The 17877-nt window shown below is 55.7% G+C and overlaps 2 protein-coding genes across 3 annotated transcripts in view; one reads left to right on the forward strand and one right to left on the reverse strand.

Moving 5' to 3' along the window:
- The window catches only part of LOC306639422 (uncharacterized protein), a 38608-nt gene extending 20936 nt beyond the window's left edge, over positions 1–17672 (forward strand). The window contains exons 3-4 of one of the 2 annotated variants that reach the window (XM_079102934.1): positions 12535–12660; positions 17149–17672. The gene's annotated coding sequence lies outside the window, so the exon portion shown is untranslated. Of the gene's footprint in view, positions 1–9777; positions 10624–12534; positions 12661–17148 lie in introns of those variants that run through there. The other variant, XM_079102933.1, reaches the window with a different exon arrangement.
- Positions 6107–17815, reverse strand: OVOL1 (ovo like transcriptional repressor 1). Its single transcript, XM_079102935.1, has 4 exons — positions 17685–17815; positions 10637–10854; positions 8954–9143; positions 6107–8694 (listed from the first exon to the last, which is right to left on the reverse strand). Exons 1-4 carry the CDS (start codon positions 17782–17784, stop codon positions 8399–8401), a joined length of 804 nt encoding a protein of 267 aa, XP_078959061.1. The 5' UTR covers positions 17785–17815; the 3' UTR covers positions 6107–8398.
- Positions 17816–17877: the final 62 nt, after the last annotated feature.

The following is a 17877-nucleotide window of genomic DNA, read 5'->3' on the forward strand; positions in this document are numbered from 1 at the left end:
CAGATTCAAACTCACAGGCCCTGACTCCAGGTCTTTTGTGCTTTCCATACAATGTCATGTCCCTCCCCAAGGTTTTAAAGTAACATCAAGGTCCCATCTCCCCTCACTTCTTTTTTCCTTTTTTTATTTTGTGGTGCTGGGGATTGAACCTGGGGCCTGGTGCATGCTAGGCCAACACTCTGCCCCTGAGCCTCATACCCAGCCACCCACATCTCACCTCACTTTGGTGACGATCCAATCCAGAAGAATCCTTTACACCTCAAAAGCAATATGAGAACATTATAGAAAAGTTTAAAATATAGAAAAATGCAGCATAAAATAAAATCCCACCATTGACAATAACAGCATTGTAAAGCCGGTGGCATGTAGACTTCCATAACTTGTACGACACACACATGGACTTACTTTGATTACAAAAATGGTGCATGCACCTACCCCATGATACTCCTTGGAACTTGCCTCTTAATGTATTACAAGCATTTTCCTGAAATGTTTTTATAACATCATCTTCAGTGAGTATATATATTTTATTATAAGTTTTAATGTACTTTAAAGTCAAATATTTAGGTCGCTCCCTACTTTTCCAAAATCATAGCAACCAGCTTCATTGCAGATTTTTGTTTATAGGTAAATTGTCTCTAATCTTCATTTCTTTGATTGTTAAGGAAGTTGAGTATTTTTCAGGTGATTTTCGTCCCTTGAAGCTCTTTCATGAACAGCTAGCCCTCACTGGTCAGTTGTCGGTGGGGTGTGCCTTTTTCTTAGGGATATGTGAGAACTCTATTCCCCTCCCTACCACGGGAGGGTCTTACTCAACTGCCGTCTTGCTCAGCTCAAAAGCTCTTCGCTTGGCAAACACACACGTCAGTGTCCCCTCTTGGTGACCCACTTTGCGCCAGTGCTCATGTCGATCGCCATCACTCTTCCAGCCTAGACCCTGGCTGTTTGCCTTTTCTCTCTCCTCCTCCTCTTCCCGATCCAGCAGCCTTTTCTTTTCGTTCTGTGGTCCTGGTGATTGAACCCAGGGGCGCTCTACCACTGCACTACACCCTCAGCCCACTTTATTTTTTATTTTGAGACAGGATCTCGGTAAATTGCCCAGGGTCTTCTTATACTTGAGAGCCTTCTGCCTCAATCCGTTGGGATTACAGGCTAGCTGCTACCATGCCCAGCTCTTTTCTGTTTAGAAACAGGGGCTCACTCGATTGCCCAGGCTGGCTTCCAAATTCCTCTGGTATATGCCTGTGTATATAGTGGTATATGCCTGTAGTCTCAATGACTCAGGAGGCTGAAGCAGGAGGATTGCAAGTTCAAGGCCAGCTTCAGAAACTTAGTGAGGTCCTGAGCAACTTAGAAAGACTGTCTCAAAATAAAAAAGCACTGGGGATGTTGCTCAGTGGTTAAGTGCCCCCGCTCTTGGGTTCAATCTCTAATAAAAAGAAAAAAAAAAAAAAGATGAAAGAAGGAAAGAAATTCCAGACCCCACAAGTGCAGTCTCGACCTTTCTGTCCTGATTTCCAGAACCTTCATCTCCTCCTGCTCCCTCTGACAGGGCCTGCTGCCTGAAGAGTTATGGCATACCCCCAGAGCCCCTGCTTCAGGAAACCCTGACATGAAACCCGTAGGACTCTGGGAGAACAATGGAAGAGAAGAGATGCGGGGAGTTTTAGCATGGGCCTGCCATGGCAAGAACAGAGACCCTCCTCGAGTTTCTGAGCAAGGACCTTAGCAGCAGGACATACTGGCACCGGCTGCTGGCCGCCCGCCTGCCCTCCTTCTCCCGAGTCCCAGGCAGGTCCACTCCTTTGCCCTGTTATTACCGCTGGCAGGTCATTTGTGCAGCTGGCAGGAGGAACTCAAGTCCTTCCAGTTCTCCTGGTCTCCTTCAGCAACTCATCCGCTGCTGCGCGTGGGGAGGGGGAGGCGCCCGGGCCTGTTACCTGGAGTCCCCAGAGGCAGAGGAGACAGGGAGGGGGCCGGGCGGGAGCCGGCTGGACTGGCCGAGCAGTGGAGGTGAGGACAGGATGACTGTAGGGTGGAGGTCAGGGTATGTTCTGGGTGGGTACTGGGAGTCCATGTCAGAGCTCTGGTGGCTTTGGAATGTCCCACCCCACTCTGGATCCCCTTCCGCTCTGCTCTCTTGCCCCTTCTCCAGGTTTGGAGTATTTAAAAGACAGCATAGTTGCAACTTTAGCCGGAACAAACATACCTGGCATTCTGTGGAGGAGCCAGACACTAGCACCCTGGTCCCCGTGAGGCCTTGGCTTGGCCCTGTAGTTGGGTCTTGGGGTGTCCACTCTCCTTTCTCCTGTTTCCACACTTTGGGGAAGACAGTGTGACGTCCAAGAGAGCACCCACATTCTGCTCGGTGACCTTGGTTGTTTCCTAACCTCTTCAGGTCTGACTGTCCCTGTCTATAAAGTGACAGTAACATACCAACCCCTCAGGGTTGTTGGAAGTTTCAAGGAGAGTCCATCGAACACACCAGATGGACAGGAGGTAGCACTCAGCCCTGCTCATGTTCTTCCTTCTTTTTTCCTCCTCTCTGTCAACATGGGGTGACCTTTGGGGCCTTAAGAGATATCTGGTCTTGGCTGGAGTATGTGGCAGGTCAGTCCTGGGCCCCAGGTCGAGCCAGTCCCTCTTCTCAACGTTGGTGAGTCCTGCATTGGCTGGAGCCATGTTTGCTCCCCTACCAGAGTGAACTTCTGGAACGAGGTCATCTTATTCAGCCTGGCACCCCCAAAACCTCCGCACGATGCCTGGCACATCATAGGCGCTCATTGTCCAGAGAACAAATGCAGATCTCCCATTCCACAGTCACTGGGGATGTGAGAGGCAGGAGCCCAGACCCTGGAGTCCTGCAGACCTCAGATCACTCTGGCTTCATCATTCACTAGTGCTGCGTGACCTTGAACAGGATGATCAATCTTCCTGAGCCTCAATTTCTTTGTCTAAAAATAGACAAGATAATAACTACCTCCTTGGGTGTTTGTGGGGAAAAGCGATGACATCATAGAGAAGCCAGCACGCGGCTGCTGGCGCGTAGTAGGAGCTCAAAGGATGCAAGCCATGATTAGCTGTGGCGACAGGAATGTTTACATGTGTGCCTAAGGCAAAGCCTGACTCCAGGGACTCTTGGGTTTTTATAAGAGACACGTGGTCTCTCCCATTGTCCCGGGAGCCTCTCTGTGTGGACCTACAGCCCACATGCTGTTCCATGAGATACAATATGCTGCCGTGACACTGACAGTAGTGTCACCTAGCAGCCCAGATGTGAAGTGGCACTCACCTGCCGTTCGAGACTTCGGTGCAATGACGGTGACCTGGCTCCCACCCCACCCCCACCTCAGTACACTCTGAGATTCCTGATTTGTGTTTTATTCTACTTTAAAGGACTGGGGAGGAGTATATGCACCATTTTACAGCAGTCCCCCTTATCCGAGGTCTCAGTTGCCCAAGGTTAGCCACGGTCTGAAAATGCTACATGGAAACTTCCATATTTGGGGAGGGGGTGCACATTCACACGCTCTCACAGTACGCTGTTGCAGTTGTTGTATTTGATTGTCGATGCTGTTAATCTCTAACTGTCCTCACTTACAAACTTCATCATAGGTCTCTGTGATAGAAGAGCATAGTACTGCATAGGGTTCAGTACTCTCCGCGGTTCAGGGGTCCACTGGGTTTGGGACGTAGCCCCTGAGGACAAGAGGGGGGACAACTGTGTATAGTGTGAAATCAAGAACACGCGAACAGCTGCTGGCCTCCCAGCTCTTATGCTCAGGGAATGGCCGGAAGACCTAATTCAACGTTGCGCCCTCACCCAGCCCGAATCTCCACACCTGACTCAGCCCACCCTCCTGCTGGCCACCACTTGCCCACATGCCAGGATCCTGTAGCCCACAGACACCACCCCCGGGGAGCTTCAGGCTGGGAGGACACAGGCAGGCAGAGCTAGAGCACCAGGATGGGTCAGAGGAGCCGAAGGAGCCCTGCTGGGGAAGGAGGGTGGGTGTCAGACAGACTCCAGGACGTGCGAAGGGGCTGGCGGGGTGCACAAAGGAAGCGGGTTGGTTTTGGTCGTGAGAGTGGGACATCCTGGGTAGGTGACTGCTATTGCCTCAGGCTGGACCCAGAGGACAGGAAAAGGAGCCCTTCCCACAACAAGCCAGGTCATCACCCCAAACCCAGAGTTGGCACCGCCTGCACTGGATCTCAGGCTTTCCCGAGCTTTCTCTCTGACGCGTTCTGTTCGCCAGCATTGCCACCAGCATCTGCCTTCTTGGGAATGGCCATCAGACCTGAAAGTCATGGCCACAGCACTGCGGCCTGACCTTATTCAATTCCGTAGGTGGGACAGCCTCGGGGGTCATCTTTTCCAGCCTGAGTCCTAGACTTGAGAACCCTGGGCTCTGCAGATAGCCAGCTCCTCCCTCCCAGGGTCAAGCTGTAGGGGGCTCAGTAGGGTCCTACGCCCTCTAAGATCCAGTCAGTATCCCTCTAACTCTCTTGCTTGCCAAAGTTCTGCCAGGTGGGAAGCCAAACAAAGAAACTTTTCCTGCCTCCTGGGCTGGCGGCCTTGTTGGTGGCCTTATTGGTGGACTTCCTCTCCTCAGGGTACCTCCCCAGCTTCTGTGGTCCACATCTCTGCTGCTGTTTCTGTCAGGGGTCTTCTTCTTGTGCTTTACCAAGATGGGCCTAGAGACTTCAGAGCAGAGAGGGTCTTCTGAACTTAGGGTCCACCTAATTTATAGATGAGGAAACCAAGAGGTTGTCACTTGTCCAAGATCACAGATAATGGGAAGGCTGGGCCCAGGCCCTGTCTTCTGATTGAAGGCCAAAGCCCTTTCCCTGATACCTGCTGACTCTGGGGACCAGCTCTAAGCAGACGGACGTGAAGTGTGGTTGAAGCCACACTTCTAAAATCATCCAAGATCCTGTTTGCTCTTTTTTTGGCCAGGGAAGTCAGCCCCATCTCCCTGTTGATGTGTTGAACTTCAGATCAACTAAACCCCCAAAGTGTGTGTGGTTTTTTTTTTTTTTTTTGGTACTGGAGATTGAACCCAGGGGTGCTTAACCACTGAGCAACATCCCCAGCCCCCTTTTGTATTTTATTTAGAGATAGGGTCTCACTGAGTTGCTTAGAGCCTTGCTAAATTGCTGAGACTGGCTTTGAACTTGTGATCCTCCTGCCTCAGCCTCCTGAGCCCCTGGGATTACAGATGTGAGGCACTGATCTCGGGAAACCCCTAAGTTTTTTGTTCCAATAGTAAAATAGTAAAAATAACGTACTCATTGTAAAAGTGAGAAGACATCCAGTAGCACTTGCGGCCCTAAAGTTCTCTGCCCTACCCCACACCTGATGCTTTGTTCTGAGGACAACAGGACTCTGCCTCCCTCCTGATAAGGCCCCGCCCAGCTCCCCGGCCCTCAGATGCCTGTTTTGTTCTGTTACTGGCACCCAGGCAGGTCTCCCAAAACCCCTGTAGTGAGACTGACTGAATGCAGGCTTGGAATGGGGGGTGGGCCTGGCCCCTTCCTCCAGTTCTCCCATCCCACCCGCATCCTCCTCTATTGGTTGGTCCTCCTGTCTTCCCCACGTGGTGTCCCCCTCCTCTTCCAAGATGCAAAAGACACATTTCGGGTTGCCTGGCCTTGTGTTTGGCACCACTTGGGTGCACTAGTCTCTTCTCCCTCCCGGGCTGAGAGGCTCTTGCGCGGGCCTTCCCTGAAAAACCTTAAGAACCTTAAAGCCTGCAAAATGTAACCATCTGGGCCAAGTCTGCTGAGGAAGATGGCATGGCAGTTAATCACCTGGAGCCCCCACAACGGGCTCTGCTCCACTCGAGTGTGTGAAATGGGGTTTGGTTGGCCCTTTGGGCTTCTCCTCACCCATCCGGGCACCAGCCTCCAAATGCCTGCCAGGACATAAGCCAGTGGCCCCAGCCTGGTAACTCTCCTCCCCATTCATCTGGCCAGGGCATGATGGAGGGGCCCTGGGACTCAGGGACCAGAGTTCCCAGAGTGATCCTGGGTGGGTGATGGGCAAGGACAGGTCATCTCCAAATTTCCCTCCAATTGCTGAGAGGTTCCAGTTGTCTTCTCCCAGTTCTCTCCCACGGCACGCTTGGTTCTTCCAGGCACTGCCAGGCTGGCTGTTCTAGCCCAGCCCACTGCTGAGGAGCCTGAGGCCTTGGGCCTTGCTCCCCAACTTCTCTCAGTGAGTGTGGCTGTCCCCAGGGTCTGCAAAGTCCAGATGTCCCTAGTGTCTGACTGGAAGTGATGTGCACTTTGGCAGGACTGCACCTCTCCTGTACTCCACCCTGGTGGGATGTTGAGAGAGGCTGGGACTGACTCGGAGCGGAGCCCCTGCGCAAAGCTTCGCTCTGTGTGGTGGAGGCCTTGGTTGGGATTCGGGAGTGGTGAGAGAGGAAAGGGCCCAGGAAGAGGCCTCTGCTCAAACAGCCTGAGAGCAGAGCTGGCTGGACGGGGCGAGAGGACCAGTGGGATGAAGCCCGGCAGGCTCTTAATCTAGGGGGGTCAGAGTCTTGTCTTGCTTCCAGCCCACAGTAACCACAAAGGGACAGGGTCTGGATAAAGTGCAGCAATTGTTTTGATGAATTTCTCAGCCCAAAAGAAAAAGACTCATAAGATAAAAAAATCAGAAACAAGAAAACATTATTTCTCTGATTTTACTAGTCGAAGGGAAGGTCATAAAATAAGACAGAAAACACAGAAACTCATGATGGCCTCAGCTTGGTAATGAACCCAGGGAGGCAAAAATGTAAACACAAACCACTCCCAGATAATGTCATTTTATACTCTAGAACTTTCCGAATACAATAGCTCCCACACAGGACAGTAGAATGAAAACAGGTCTGCAGAGTCTGTGTCCAGCTTTATGTCCAGCTCGGTTCAAGAAGGCTCTTTCCTCTCAGCTCAGCCTGAGAGTCCATATGGGCACTGCACCTTCCCAGCAGGGAGGCCATGACTGGTTCTGATGGGGTCTGCTGTGCCAGGCTGCCCAGGCTGCATTCCATGGCCTTCTGGTGAGTCTCCCTCCCTTGCTCTCCAGCAGGCTGGCTGTGGCCTGTACCCATCTCCTCTGACCCACAAGAAAAACACCCTTTTGACCCACAGCACTTTGCTGTTATTAGCAGGATACCCGGCCATGCCAAGGGGGTCTGACCCCCTCGTCAGAGGAACCAACCAGCTGAGGCACTCAAAACCCAGTCTTGCCATTTAGAAAACAGTCAAGAAAAAGGCAACAAAGAGAATTTATTAGCCATCTCATACTCTCTTCCCTCTGGAACTTTCGGGCGTGTTGATTTTTTTTGCCGGAACCGTCAGCTGCTGTGCTAGGGTTTTTGACTCACCCAGGAAAAGGGCCGGCTTTCCAGCCCTGCCTGTGCTTGCCATGGCACTGCCGGTGGCAGACTGCCCATCACAGTCTCACTGTCCCAACTGGCTGACCTCTGCCCTCAGCCTGGAACCAACAGTACAAGGAACCTGGGATTGCCAGGAGAGGAGGAGGGAGGCAGAGTCTGGAAGGAGGAGCAGAAGTGAGCGCTGTCCAGCAGACGGGGAAGGACAGGAGGAGGGTCTTCGGGTGGATAACTCAGAGGAAGGGGCGCTTGGGGTAGGCGCCCCCAGAGTTAAGGCACAGAGAAGTTTGAAATGTCCAGGATAAATAGAACCACGCAGGGAGGAGAAAAGCCAGCTCCCCCCTCTGTGAAAAACAGTCGCCACAGGCACCAAACATATATTAATATCTGTACATTTGTCATATTTTAAAAGAGGAAATAAAACCTCCTTGGCACCGTGATTTAAAAAAATGAGGTGATACATGAAAAGGCCTCCTGCACGCACCTCTGTGCACACACGGAGCAGTCTGCGTGCACACGTGCGCACACGGCTGTACACACACGTGTGGCCTGCAGTTGTGCAAGCCTCCGCCAGGCCCCACGTGGGTCTTTGCAGGCTGTTCCTTGCCAGGGCTCTTGACTCTGCTGTCCAAGGGGACCTGCAGCCCCTGACCTGTGCTCAGGGCCCAGGGCAACAGGATCCCTCTCACCGCACGCCCCTGGGAAGGAAGTCCTGCTGCCGGGGAAGCAGTGCCTGTCTCTGTAGATGGCAGCTGCTAATCACTTGGCCTCACCCCTGCCCGACATCTGCATGTCCTCCAGGCTCAGAGCAGCCTCTGCCCATAAGACAAACAGAAATGAGCAGAGGTCAGCATCAGCCGAGTGAGCACATGTGCCGGTGGGGAAGGCGCAGGCTCCAGTCCTGATGTCAGCGTCCTGAGGAGAGGCCACAGGAGGGTGGACTGGCCGGGAAGCAGGGAGGCAACCCTGAACCCTCTGGGGTCCTCGGGTAGCACCCCTGGGGCTGGAGCTGCTCAGAGGTGGGGACTGCCCTGCAGCAGGGAAGTGACAGTGTTCTGCAGGGCCACAGCCACCTTCTTGGAGGTCTTGCGCAGCAGCGGGCTGTCAGGGTGGTGCTCCTTGAGGTGCAGGATGTGGCCCTCCTGGCTCTCGGACGTGCAGCCACACTCCTCGCACACGTAGAGCTTGGCTCTGCGCTCCTTGTACGCGTACTTCTGCTGCACGCCGTGGATCTTCTTGAGGTGAGACTCCAGAGAGCAGCGCTGCGTGAAGGCCTTGTCGCACAGGCTGCACTTGTAGGGTCTCACACCTAAAGAGGACAGGGGCCAGCATCAGGGACCTGGCAGGGACCTTGGAGCCGGTCAGCAGCATCCAGACACGGAAAGGTCAGGACACCTGACTCAGGCAGAGGATGGATGAGGCCTGTCCAACGCCACTTTCCCGAGAGACTCTCAAATCAAGTCCGCCTCGCTGAACTCAGGAGGACTTCTGCCTTGAGCTCCAGGATGCCCCTCCCCCTGGGCCAGGCAGGTCTGGGGTGCTCCCTCCTGGCCTGGGCCTGTGCTTACCAGTGTGGGTTCGGACGTGCCTCTTGAGGTCAAAGGTATCGTTGAAGCCCTTCCCACAGTACGTGCACAGGTGCCTCTTAACGTCATTGTGACATTTCATGTGGCGATTCAGCATGCGCTGGTAGGTGAAGGCCTTCTGGCAGATGTGGCAGGTGAAGAGGTCTCCACTAGGATTATCCCCCAGGGTCACCTATGGGCAAGGACAGCATTGACATGGACGTCCAGAATTCATGACTGCCCACCCCCAGCACCTGAGGAAAGCAGCGTCCACCTCCAGAGGCCACAGCCTGGGCTGTCTGCTCAGAGATGGGCAGTCTGGGGGCTCAAAGGAACCTCTGGGTCATGGGCCCAGCCTCCTGCTTGGTTCCTGAGTTCCCTTTGAGGCCATGGTCCAGGGCCTCCTTAACCATCGGAGACAGGCAGCTTACTGCCAAGAAGCAGCTGCTGCGCCCAAGGGCAGCTTCACCCTTCTTGGAAGTGAAATCTGCGTCTCTCTAGTGCCTGCTAATTCGCTCTTGTTCTGCCTCGGGATAGAGGAGAGGTCTAGCCTGGGGACATGGTCTCAGTGGCAGCCTCCAGGCTGAGGCATGCTGCTGCAAGGCTGGGGTCCCACCCAGACCAGCCAGCTCCCGGGTTCATGTGGGCCAGCTGGCACCATGTGGCTCGAACCCCTCTGTCATCCTCTTGCCTGTGAATCTTTTTGATGTCTCTCTAATTACGGAAAATTTCAAATTTATACAAAAGTACAAAGACAAGTATCATAAGCCTGTGCCTGTCACTTGGGGACACTCCCGTTTCATCTCTTCCACCCTCTTTCCCCCTAGCCTTGTTCATTTGAAGTGAGACCTGGATGCACTTGACACCTTGGAAAGTGTGCTGCTCAGAGTGGCTGCAGTAGCTCTCCAGGTGAGACCAGCACGGGGTGGCTGAATGGCCAGGGTGATGGGGTCTCCACCCTCACCTCTGTCACCATCCAGAGACTACTTGTGCTCTATAGGTAGCCTGTCTCTCACCACTCCTCCTGAGATCCTGGGCCTCTGTCACCACACCTCCCATTTGGCACCTTGGAAATGTCAGGACACAGTCCTCTGGCTCCTCTGCTGTCCTGTCCCCTGTTCTGCTCTCCCTACCCATAGGGGTCCAAGAGTCAGGGGCCCTGTGCAGATGCTTCCCCCACCCTGGAACTTCCGGGCCTGCGGCTGGTGCTCCCCTTGGGAGCAGGGTCGCCTGTCCTGCCTCGTGTCTGTGCTGCAGAGGGTGCTGGGGCTGCTCACCCAGCCTTGCCCAAGTCTTGTCCTTAGACACTGCCCAGGATGGAGACACAGACCTGGCGAGCTGGCTGCTGCCTCAGAGAAGGGCTAACTGCCAGGCCACCCAGACTTCATGCTCAACGCCACCCAGACAGGAGACTCAGCCAGGCCAGACTCCCGCCTCGCTGCTCTGGGGGCTCTTTCTACAGCTCTCCTTGCCTCTCGTGGCCAGCAACACCCTGTGGACAGTGGGCATTCTCACTGCAGACCTATTTCTCTTTCCCCACCTGTGCTGCAGTTAAGGTCTTCTCTGCAGAAGACTCTGCCCAGGACCCAGGTCAGCCTCTGCCTGCATTCATTGGTGCCACGTCTTTTGGGCTAGACATAGGTCTCCACATGTGCCCCTGCTCCCTGAGACAGTGCCGGTCATTACCTTCATCTTGGTGCGCAGGAAGCCCTGGTCTCTGCTCTGGAGGTCAGTCAGGCGGCCCACATCCTCAGAGGGCAGCTGGGCCACCACGCAGGGTCCTGGGGCAGCACTATAGCTGGAGTCCCGAAGGCTCATGTCCAAAGCCAGGGGGCAGGAAGGGGGTTCAGCCACTGATGGCTCTGGCTCCCGGTAGGGCTGTGGTGGGCAGAAGCCCAGGCTGACTGTGGAGAGAACAACAGCCAGGTGAGGATTTCAAGAAGCAAGGAGCTGGCTTGAGCTTCTGTCCCGACTCTTGCAGGCATGTGGTAGAGTGGGGCTTCCCCCAGCCCCGGCGTGCTGCGCCTCCCTCCTTCCCCATTAAGGTAATTACAGGTGACGCCAGCCAAGCGCCACTGCCCGCTGAGTAATTTGTGTCTTAGCGGAACTGGGAGGACCAACTGCCCTGCCAATTATGGCTGCAGAGCTGTCGACTGCCCCACCTGGGCCAGTCCCTCTGGATTCCAAGCCTGTTTGTGCTCCTGCTGGGACAAAGGGCACCACTGGAGGCCCTGGCCAGGGACAGCTCCTTGAGAGGCATCCTGGCCCCAGAGGGTGATGGTTTGGGTCCCTGCAGGCCTCTCCACCAGGCAGATTGAGCTATTGGCCTTGGGGTTTCAGGTGGTCCCAGGCCCTTCCTCCCCTGGTCTGCTGGTCCCTGACGTCACCGCCCATCAGGGCTCCAGGTTCCAGACTCTGGCTAGGCCCAGCTCTGCAGGCAAACAGGCCAGTGGGTGGAGAGAGGAGGTCAGGGAGCAGCAGGTGGATGCTTAACAGTCTCAGGGCAGCCTGCCAGGCGCTTTTGCAACCCTCCCCCACAGCGGACCGCTTGCTAGGGCAGCCGGGCTGGGCGCCCTCGGGCGGTGGCAGCACCGATACCTGGCAGCCGCTCCCCAGAGCAGACACCTCACACTAAACGGGCCAGGGAGTCTTGGCGCAGACCCTCAGCCCTAGTCCGGAGAAGAAGTGACCCAGAGGAGTCAAGTCTCCAAGCCAGCGGAGCTGGGCAAATGGTCTAACTTTCCAATTAAAATCTCAGGGGCGGGGTCGTGGCTCAGTGGCAGAGCGCTTGCCTAGTACGTGCGAGGCACTGGGTTCCATTCTCAGCACCACATAAAAATAGAGAAAGGTCATCAACAACTTAAAAAATACATATATATATATTTTTTTTAAATCTCAGTCAGTACATCCTGAGCTCTGAACTTAAAACCTATAAATTTCAGAAGGACAAATTGAGAGGGACATTCCTGGGACAGAAAGGAAGAGTAAGCATCAGAGAGAGGTGGATATGGGATCTCAGTCCACCAGCACGGTCCTCAGCCCACTCCTCTCCACACTGGAAAGACAGGGGTGAGGACCAAGGCTGGGCCACTGCCCTCACCTCTTCTACAGGACAGATGGGGACATAGCAGAGGGAAGAGGACCAGGATAATGGAGGATGGGTAAGTATGAGAGCAACCAAGTTTCGGGAGAGGCCCCAGCTCTCGCCCCCTCAAAACACAACAAAGGTCTGACGGGGGAAGAATGTGCCTGCCCGCGCCCAGAACCCGTTCTGCGGGCGCTGGCGTCCGTCTGTCCGGGGGACTTTAATGAGCCACCTCATTCCAGGGGTTGATTCACCAGTGCCTGGCCCTGGCCTGGCCCCTGAGCTGGCGTCCCACCTCTCTCTGAGCCACACACGCTGGTGTCAGGCCCGAGCTCTGTGGGTCCAGCTGTTAGTGGCCTGTCTGCTCTCCTAGGTCTGTGCACAGGGGACCAGGTGAGCTGGGGCACAGCACTGGCAACTACTGGTGCCAGTTCACCAGCCACTGAAGACCTTGGCCGGGTATTCAAAACTGAACAGCAATTTCCATTTCTCAACCCAGGTGGACACAAACAGGGACTCTCCTGTCTGTCAGTTTGGGATGTTGTGAATGAGGACCCTGAAAGCCCAAATCCAGAGCCCAGCGCTGCTCCCTGCCTTGGAGCAGCGGAGGGAGGAGGGACAGCAGGTGAGATGAGCTGGTTTGAGCACAGAATGAACTGTCATAGGTTGGGGGTCAGTAGAGTGCTTGCCTAGCATGAGGCGGGCCCTGAGTTTGATTCCCAGCACCCCACTCTCACACACAAAAAAGTTTTAGCCTGGCAAGGGGGCACACACCTATAATCCCAGAGATTTAAGAGGCTGAGGTAGGAGGATCAGAAGTTTAAGGCCAGCCTGGGCAACTTAGCAAGAACCTGTCTCAAAATAAAAAATAAAAAGGACTGGGGGAATACCCCTAAGTTCAATCCCTCCCCCAAAAAAGAAAAGAAGTAGAAAAAGAAAAAGAATAAGCTGCCATACTTTACTCTCTGGCTTCACTAGAGGGGAGGCCCATGATAGGGGTCCTGGGGACCAACCTGTTGGGAGGCAACCCTGTGTCCTTTGCCTGCTGCTGCCTTTCCACAACACCTGACATGGCAGGTTCTGAGCACTGACAGCGTGAAGCCTCCCTGAGTTGGCTCTCCGCACCACCTCTACCCTGAGCGAGGGGCAGGTGAGGCAACATCCCCACCCACCCGCCAAACCTGTCTCCTTGCCACCCCCGTGTGTCCCTGCTGGGCTGCATACACAAGAAGTGTGCATTAGCATACCACCCATCCCGAGTGTCACTGTGACAGGAGGCAGGAAGCAGAACTGGTCGGGCCCAGCTGGTGCTGCTCTCTGTCTCCTAATTAGATGTTTCCGGCAAGGCGGCAGCTGCTGTGGCCACTCATTGCCTGCCCACAGCGGTGGAGTGTGGTAAGGCCAAACTAGCCCTCCTTCCTCCTCCTCCCTCAGGGGTTCATGTGGCCCAATGTGTCTCCAGGCTGGCCCAGAGCAATGGGATGGACACAGAGGGACTTGGGTCCAGGGCAGCGGCCTATCCAAGGGTCATATTCTGCTTTACCATCCCAAAGTCCCCCCTCCTAAAGCAGGGCACGATGGCACATGCCTGTAGTCCCAGTGACTCTGGAGGTTGAGGCAGGAGGATCGCAAGTTCAAAGCCAGCCTCACCAACTCAGTGAGTCCCTAAGCAACTTACTGAGGCCCTGTCTCAAAATTTAAAAAAGAATTAGAAAGGGCTGGGGATGTGGCTCAGTGGTTAAGTGCCCCTGTGTTTAATCCACTGTACAAAAAAAAAAAAGTCTCCCAGCTCTTGGATTGAAAGCCACTGGCCCAAATAGTGGACAGGATGCCAGGTCCTGCCCCATCCAAAGCTCAGACAAGGCTGGGCAGGAGGCCTCTCTCTGGAGAGAGAACAGAGAGAGCAAGTGAGGCTGATGTGAGCATGCTCCCCCTCCTGGGTGCTGACCACGTGGGTGCTGGTGGGGTCAACTGTCTTCTGGGTGTATGCACCGCCCAGGTTGGTCTTAGGCAGCCTTGCATCTTTATCAGCAAGGGCTGGGTCCCCTGGGCCCAGTTCTGCAGGTCAGCCGGCAATCCTCTGGAAGGAAGGCAGCTCTGGGAACACAGTGGGCCCATCTCTGGGCTTTCTGCTGTTGCTCTGTTCAGGGCCCGAGTTCCTCTGCTGGGCCATATCTGCCCCCTTTCCTGATCGCTTTTCACGCATTGTCTGTGGTGGAGTTAGAACGGTGCCTTCGGTCCTCACACCTGTGTGCATGGCTTGGACAGCCAGGCACTTCCGGTGGCATCCTTCATCCTCCTGCGCAGCACAGGCCTGTGGGGCCCTGGGGGATGCCACATGATGAACAACGGTACAAAGGAACCCGACACCAACATGGCAGGTGCGCTCCTCATCCTCTGTGCATGGGGCGCTTGCCCTCACCTGCTCTTTCTGGGACAGTGTGGCAGCTTCTGCCACAGGACACCTAAGCTTGGGACAAACAGCCTAGCAGCTTGGGTGACAGTGCCCCATGGGACTGGTAGGAGTCCCTACCTGTTAGAGCACAAGCTGCTCTTCTGACCCAGGCACTGAGTGGCTGTCCCCTCCAAGCTCTCTCCTGAGAGGACAGAGCAAACCCACTTCACGGCCCAGCCTCCTGGGAGTCACCAGAACACTCGTCAGAGGCCTTGCTTCTCCCACCAGCTCCTTCCTGCCTGTGTTCTGGGGTCCAAAGCTGCCTTTCTCCACCTTTCTGACTCAGCCCTGGAAAAAGAATGGTCAAGTTCCCACACTGCCTAACAGCAGAGCCGGGCTGGGCGGCATCACCTGAGGGAAACCCCAGGCTCCTGCAGCTCAGCCTCAGTAGGTGACCGGCCTACCAGGTGCAGAACCAGCACTACAGGAGCCCTGGGAGCCAGAGGGGAGGCCCAGAAGTGGGATTCTGGGGTGTTGGAAGAGCCCCTGGGAAGCTCTGGAGTGCAGCTTCCAGGCTGTGTCCGTCCCCAGGTGCCTTCCTGGCATCTAGACTTCACTCAGCAAGGGCCAGGCTCGGAGGGACGCGTCACCCCTCTAAGTGGAATCATAGGTACAGGTACCCAGTTCATTCTCCGGAAAACAGCATCCCTCCTGTTACTCCACAGTCAGTACTGGAACAATGGAGGGGGAAGCCCGCACCAGGAGAGGTGGGGGGAGAGGGTGGGGCGGGCCAAGCCCCCAAGAGGGAGCATCCTAACCGCCAACCTCCCGGTGTTCCCAGAGTGGATGGGGCTGTAAGACAGGGGGAAGCCCCCTTGCCTGCCTTCCAGCCCCAGCTGCCCAGCCCAGGGCTTCCCCTCAGCTTTGGCGGGAGAGTGGGAGCTTAGGGGAAGATTCTGCCATGGGAGAGGAACCTGCAGAATTTTTCCTGGGGGAGGAAGGCCAATGCACTTGTGAGACTGGGACCCTGAAGTCATGGCTGCCAAGCTGGACCCAGTACCTTCTCCTTCCAGGTGGCCTCTGATGCTCTGAGAGTCTCAAAAACCCTGGCAGAAAGGGCAGAACTCAGATACCTCCTTGTTCCCCAGCCCTCCCTGTGGTCACAACAACATGCCCAGAGTCTGTGAGGTGGGGTGATGGAAACGTGCCCAGTTGGCTCCTGTGGTCATGGTTGGTTAGTGATGGAATGGCCCAGTCAGAAGACAGGCCACCACAACACTGCCACCTCCAGCCATCTGAAGCACCCAAGCATGGCCCAAGGACATCTCCTTTCTCATTTCCAAAAATGGTGGGAAAACTCTCACCATTTTTGGGTGGGCCAAACGGCCTTTAGAAATAAACTGAAGCTCTGTGCCTGTGCCCTTTACTTGGCCCACAGAACTTTCACCCACCTGCCAGAGCCACGAGGGCAAGTTTTACCATCTCCCTTGAGGTTAGCCTGCCCCCATTCCAGGACCACCTTGCAGAGAGCGCACCTGTGCACCACCTCCCTCACCTGGACGCTAACAGCCGATGAACTGTCCACCTAGGAGTCCTCCCTTGACCCTGATGGGACAATCCTGGGGCACAGGTCTACCATTCTTACCTTGGCCACCAGAACTGTGATGGGGAAAATCGTCAGGACAAAGGAAGTCCATGATTTGAACAAGCGGAATTTCTTTTTCCTTTGTGAAAGTCAATATGTGATCTGTTACTAAATGGGATGTGAAATAAAACTAAAAATAACAGCACACTGAGCCCGGCCCAAGGCCCAGCTCACCTTTAGCACAGTCCAGTTCAGTTTATCAGATCCCAAGGAGCAGCTAAGCAGCAAGTCAAACACAGGTTGGGGAGGAGGCAGGAGCAAGGAAGGGGCTGGCCTCCCCGGGGTCCTTCCGGAGGTGGAGCACTGACCAGCTGGTCAGGGACATGGCCAGCTAAAACTCCAATCCTAGCCCACACCCACCTCAGGTAGGGAGACACTCATTTCCCTTTTTGCCTCAGTTTCCCCACTGGGGTCATTCCGATGTTTAAGGAGGCTACAGAACCGTGTCCCCTGAGATAAGCTTAAACGGTGGCACATCCCACCCCAGCCTCAGGCCACACGATCCTCCCAGGTCAGGCCACAAAGCCCTTACCTTCCAGACCCCTGCCCCCAACAGCTTAATTCAAGAGGGAGACTGAGGCAAGGGCCCTCACTGGGCCCCTCACCTGATGCCCTCATTTCCTGACTTTCCCACAAGGCCTGGCTGGTGCCAGGGAATCTGCAGATCAAGGGTCAAAGTCGGTTGGTTAATTACCACCTCTCCCTCCTTGGAGGCACTGGGCAGGGTGTTGAGTGCAGCCCCCACCCCACCCCACCCCCACGGCCGGGAAAGGGGAGTTGCCAAGGCCTCCTGACCAAAGATTTTGTTGGGGGAAGGGGAGGACAGAAGGAGCAGAAGCGTCCCCAGGGCCCCCAGGAAGATGCCCTAAAGGAAGACAACTCCGGTTACTCATTCAAAGTTGACGCCACGCTGTCAAGGCGTCTTCCCAAAATAAACCGGGTGCGCTAGCTTCCCCAGGCTTGTCTCTGGCTGTGGGGTGGGCTCCTTAAGACTCCTTTCCGCTGTGTCCTCTGCAAGGTTGGAGGATCGCGTTTCGAACAGAGGTGAGACCCGATCCCATCTTTGTCTCAAGGGCAGGCTGGGTGCAGCGGACACCTTCCTACCCGCCAGCCACTGCGCGGACCGCGGGGCTAGAACCGCAGGGCAACTTGGGGAACCTCGTCCCATGTCCCCACCTGGCACCAGATTTGTGGGGGAGGAAGAAAGACCTATGGAAGCGGCTAAGGCTCAGAATCTTCTCCCACAAGGAGCAAGCCTCAGCTGAAACTCCATCTCGTTCCCTGCCCCCCAAAGTGGCATCGCTCCAGTGCCCTCCTCCAGCCTCATCAAAGTCTCCGCTTTCTGGATTTACGACGCGAGAGCCGGGGGTCGCCTGAGCGGTGACACACCCCGCTGCCTCCCCTGCGCGGCGGCTCGGGCGTTAGAGGGGAGGTGGCCCCCGCCCCCTCCCGACGTTCCTTCCGCTCGCGAGCCCTCCCTTCCCGCGCCCGGGGTCCGCCAGCCGCGGGCTAACGGGGCCGCGGCCGCCGAAAGCTGCATCCTCGGAGCCGCTGGTCCCTGCGCCCCGCCCTCCCGCCGCCGCGGGCGCCGTGGGCAGCAGGCGCTCACCTGGCACGTAGATCTCGCCGCGCTCCTCATCGGGCAGCTCGCTCCAGTTCCTCTTGCACGTGGAGACGCACGGCTTCTTCACCAGGAACGCGCGGGGCATTTTCGAACGCTCCTGGCCCGGCGCGGTCCGTTTCCGTAACTAGAGCGGGGGCCGTGCCACCTTTCCCGGGCTGGGTTGGAGGCGCAGGAAGGG

The sequence above is a fragment of the Sciurus vulgaris genome, assembly GCF_902686455.1.
Source record: "Sciurus vulgaris genome assembly, chromosome: 11".
NCBI classification, from domain to species: domain Eukaryota; kingdom Metazoa; phylum Chordata; class Mammalia; order Rodentia; family Sciuridae; genus Sciurus; species Sciurus vulgaris.

Bases quoted from the DNA above. Each gene is read 5' to 3' on its own strand.
- OVOL1 (XM_079102935.1), bottom strand. From the start codon at position 17,784: ATGCCCCGCGCGTTCCTGGTGAAGAAGCCGTGCGTCTCCACGTGCAAG. The intron at 9,144-10,636 runs GTAATGACCGGC...CCTTGCCCATAG, and splicing joins TCCTGCGCACCAAGATGAAG to GTGACCCTGGGGGATAATCC. The intron at 8,695-8,953 runs GTAAGCACAGGC...TGTCCTCTTTAG, and splicing joins GCACGTCCGAACCCACACTG to GTGTGAGACCCTACAAGTGC.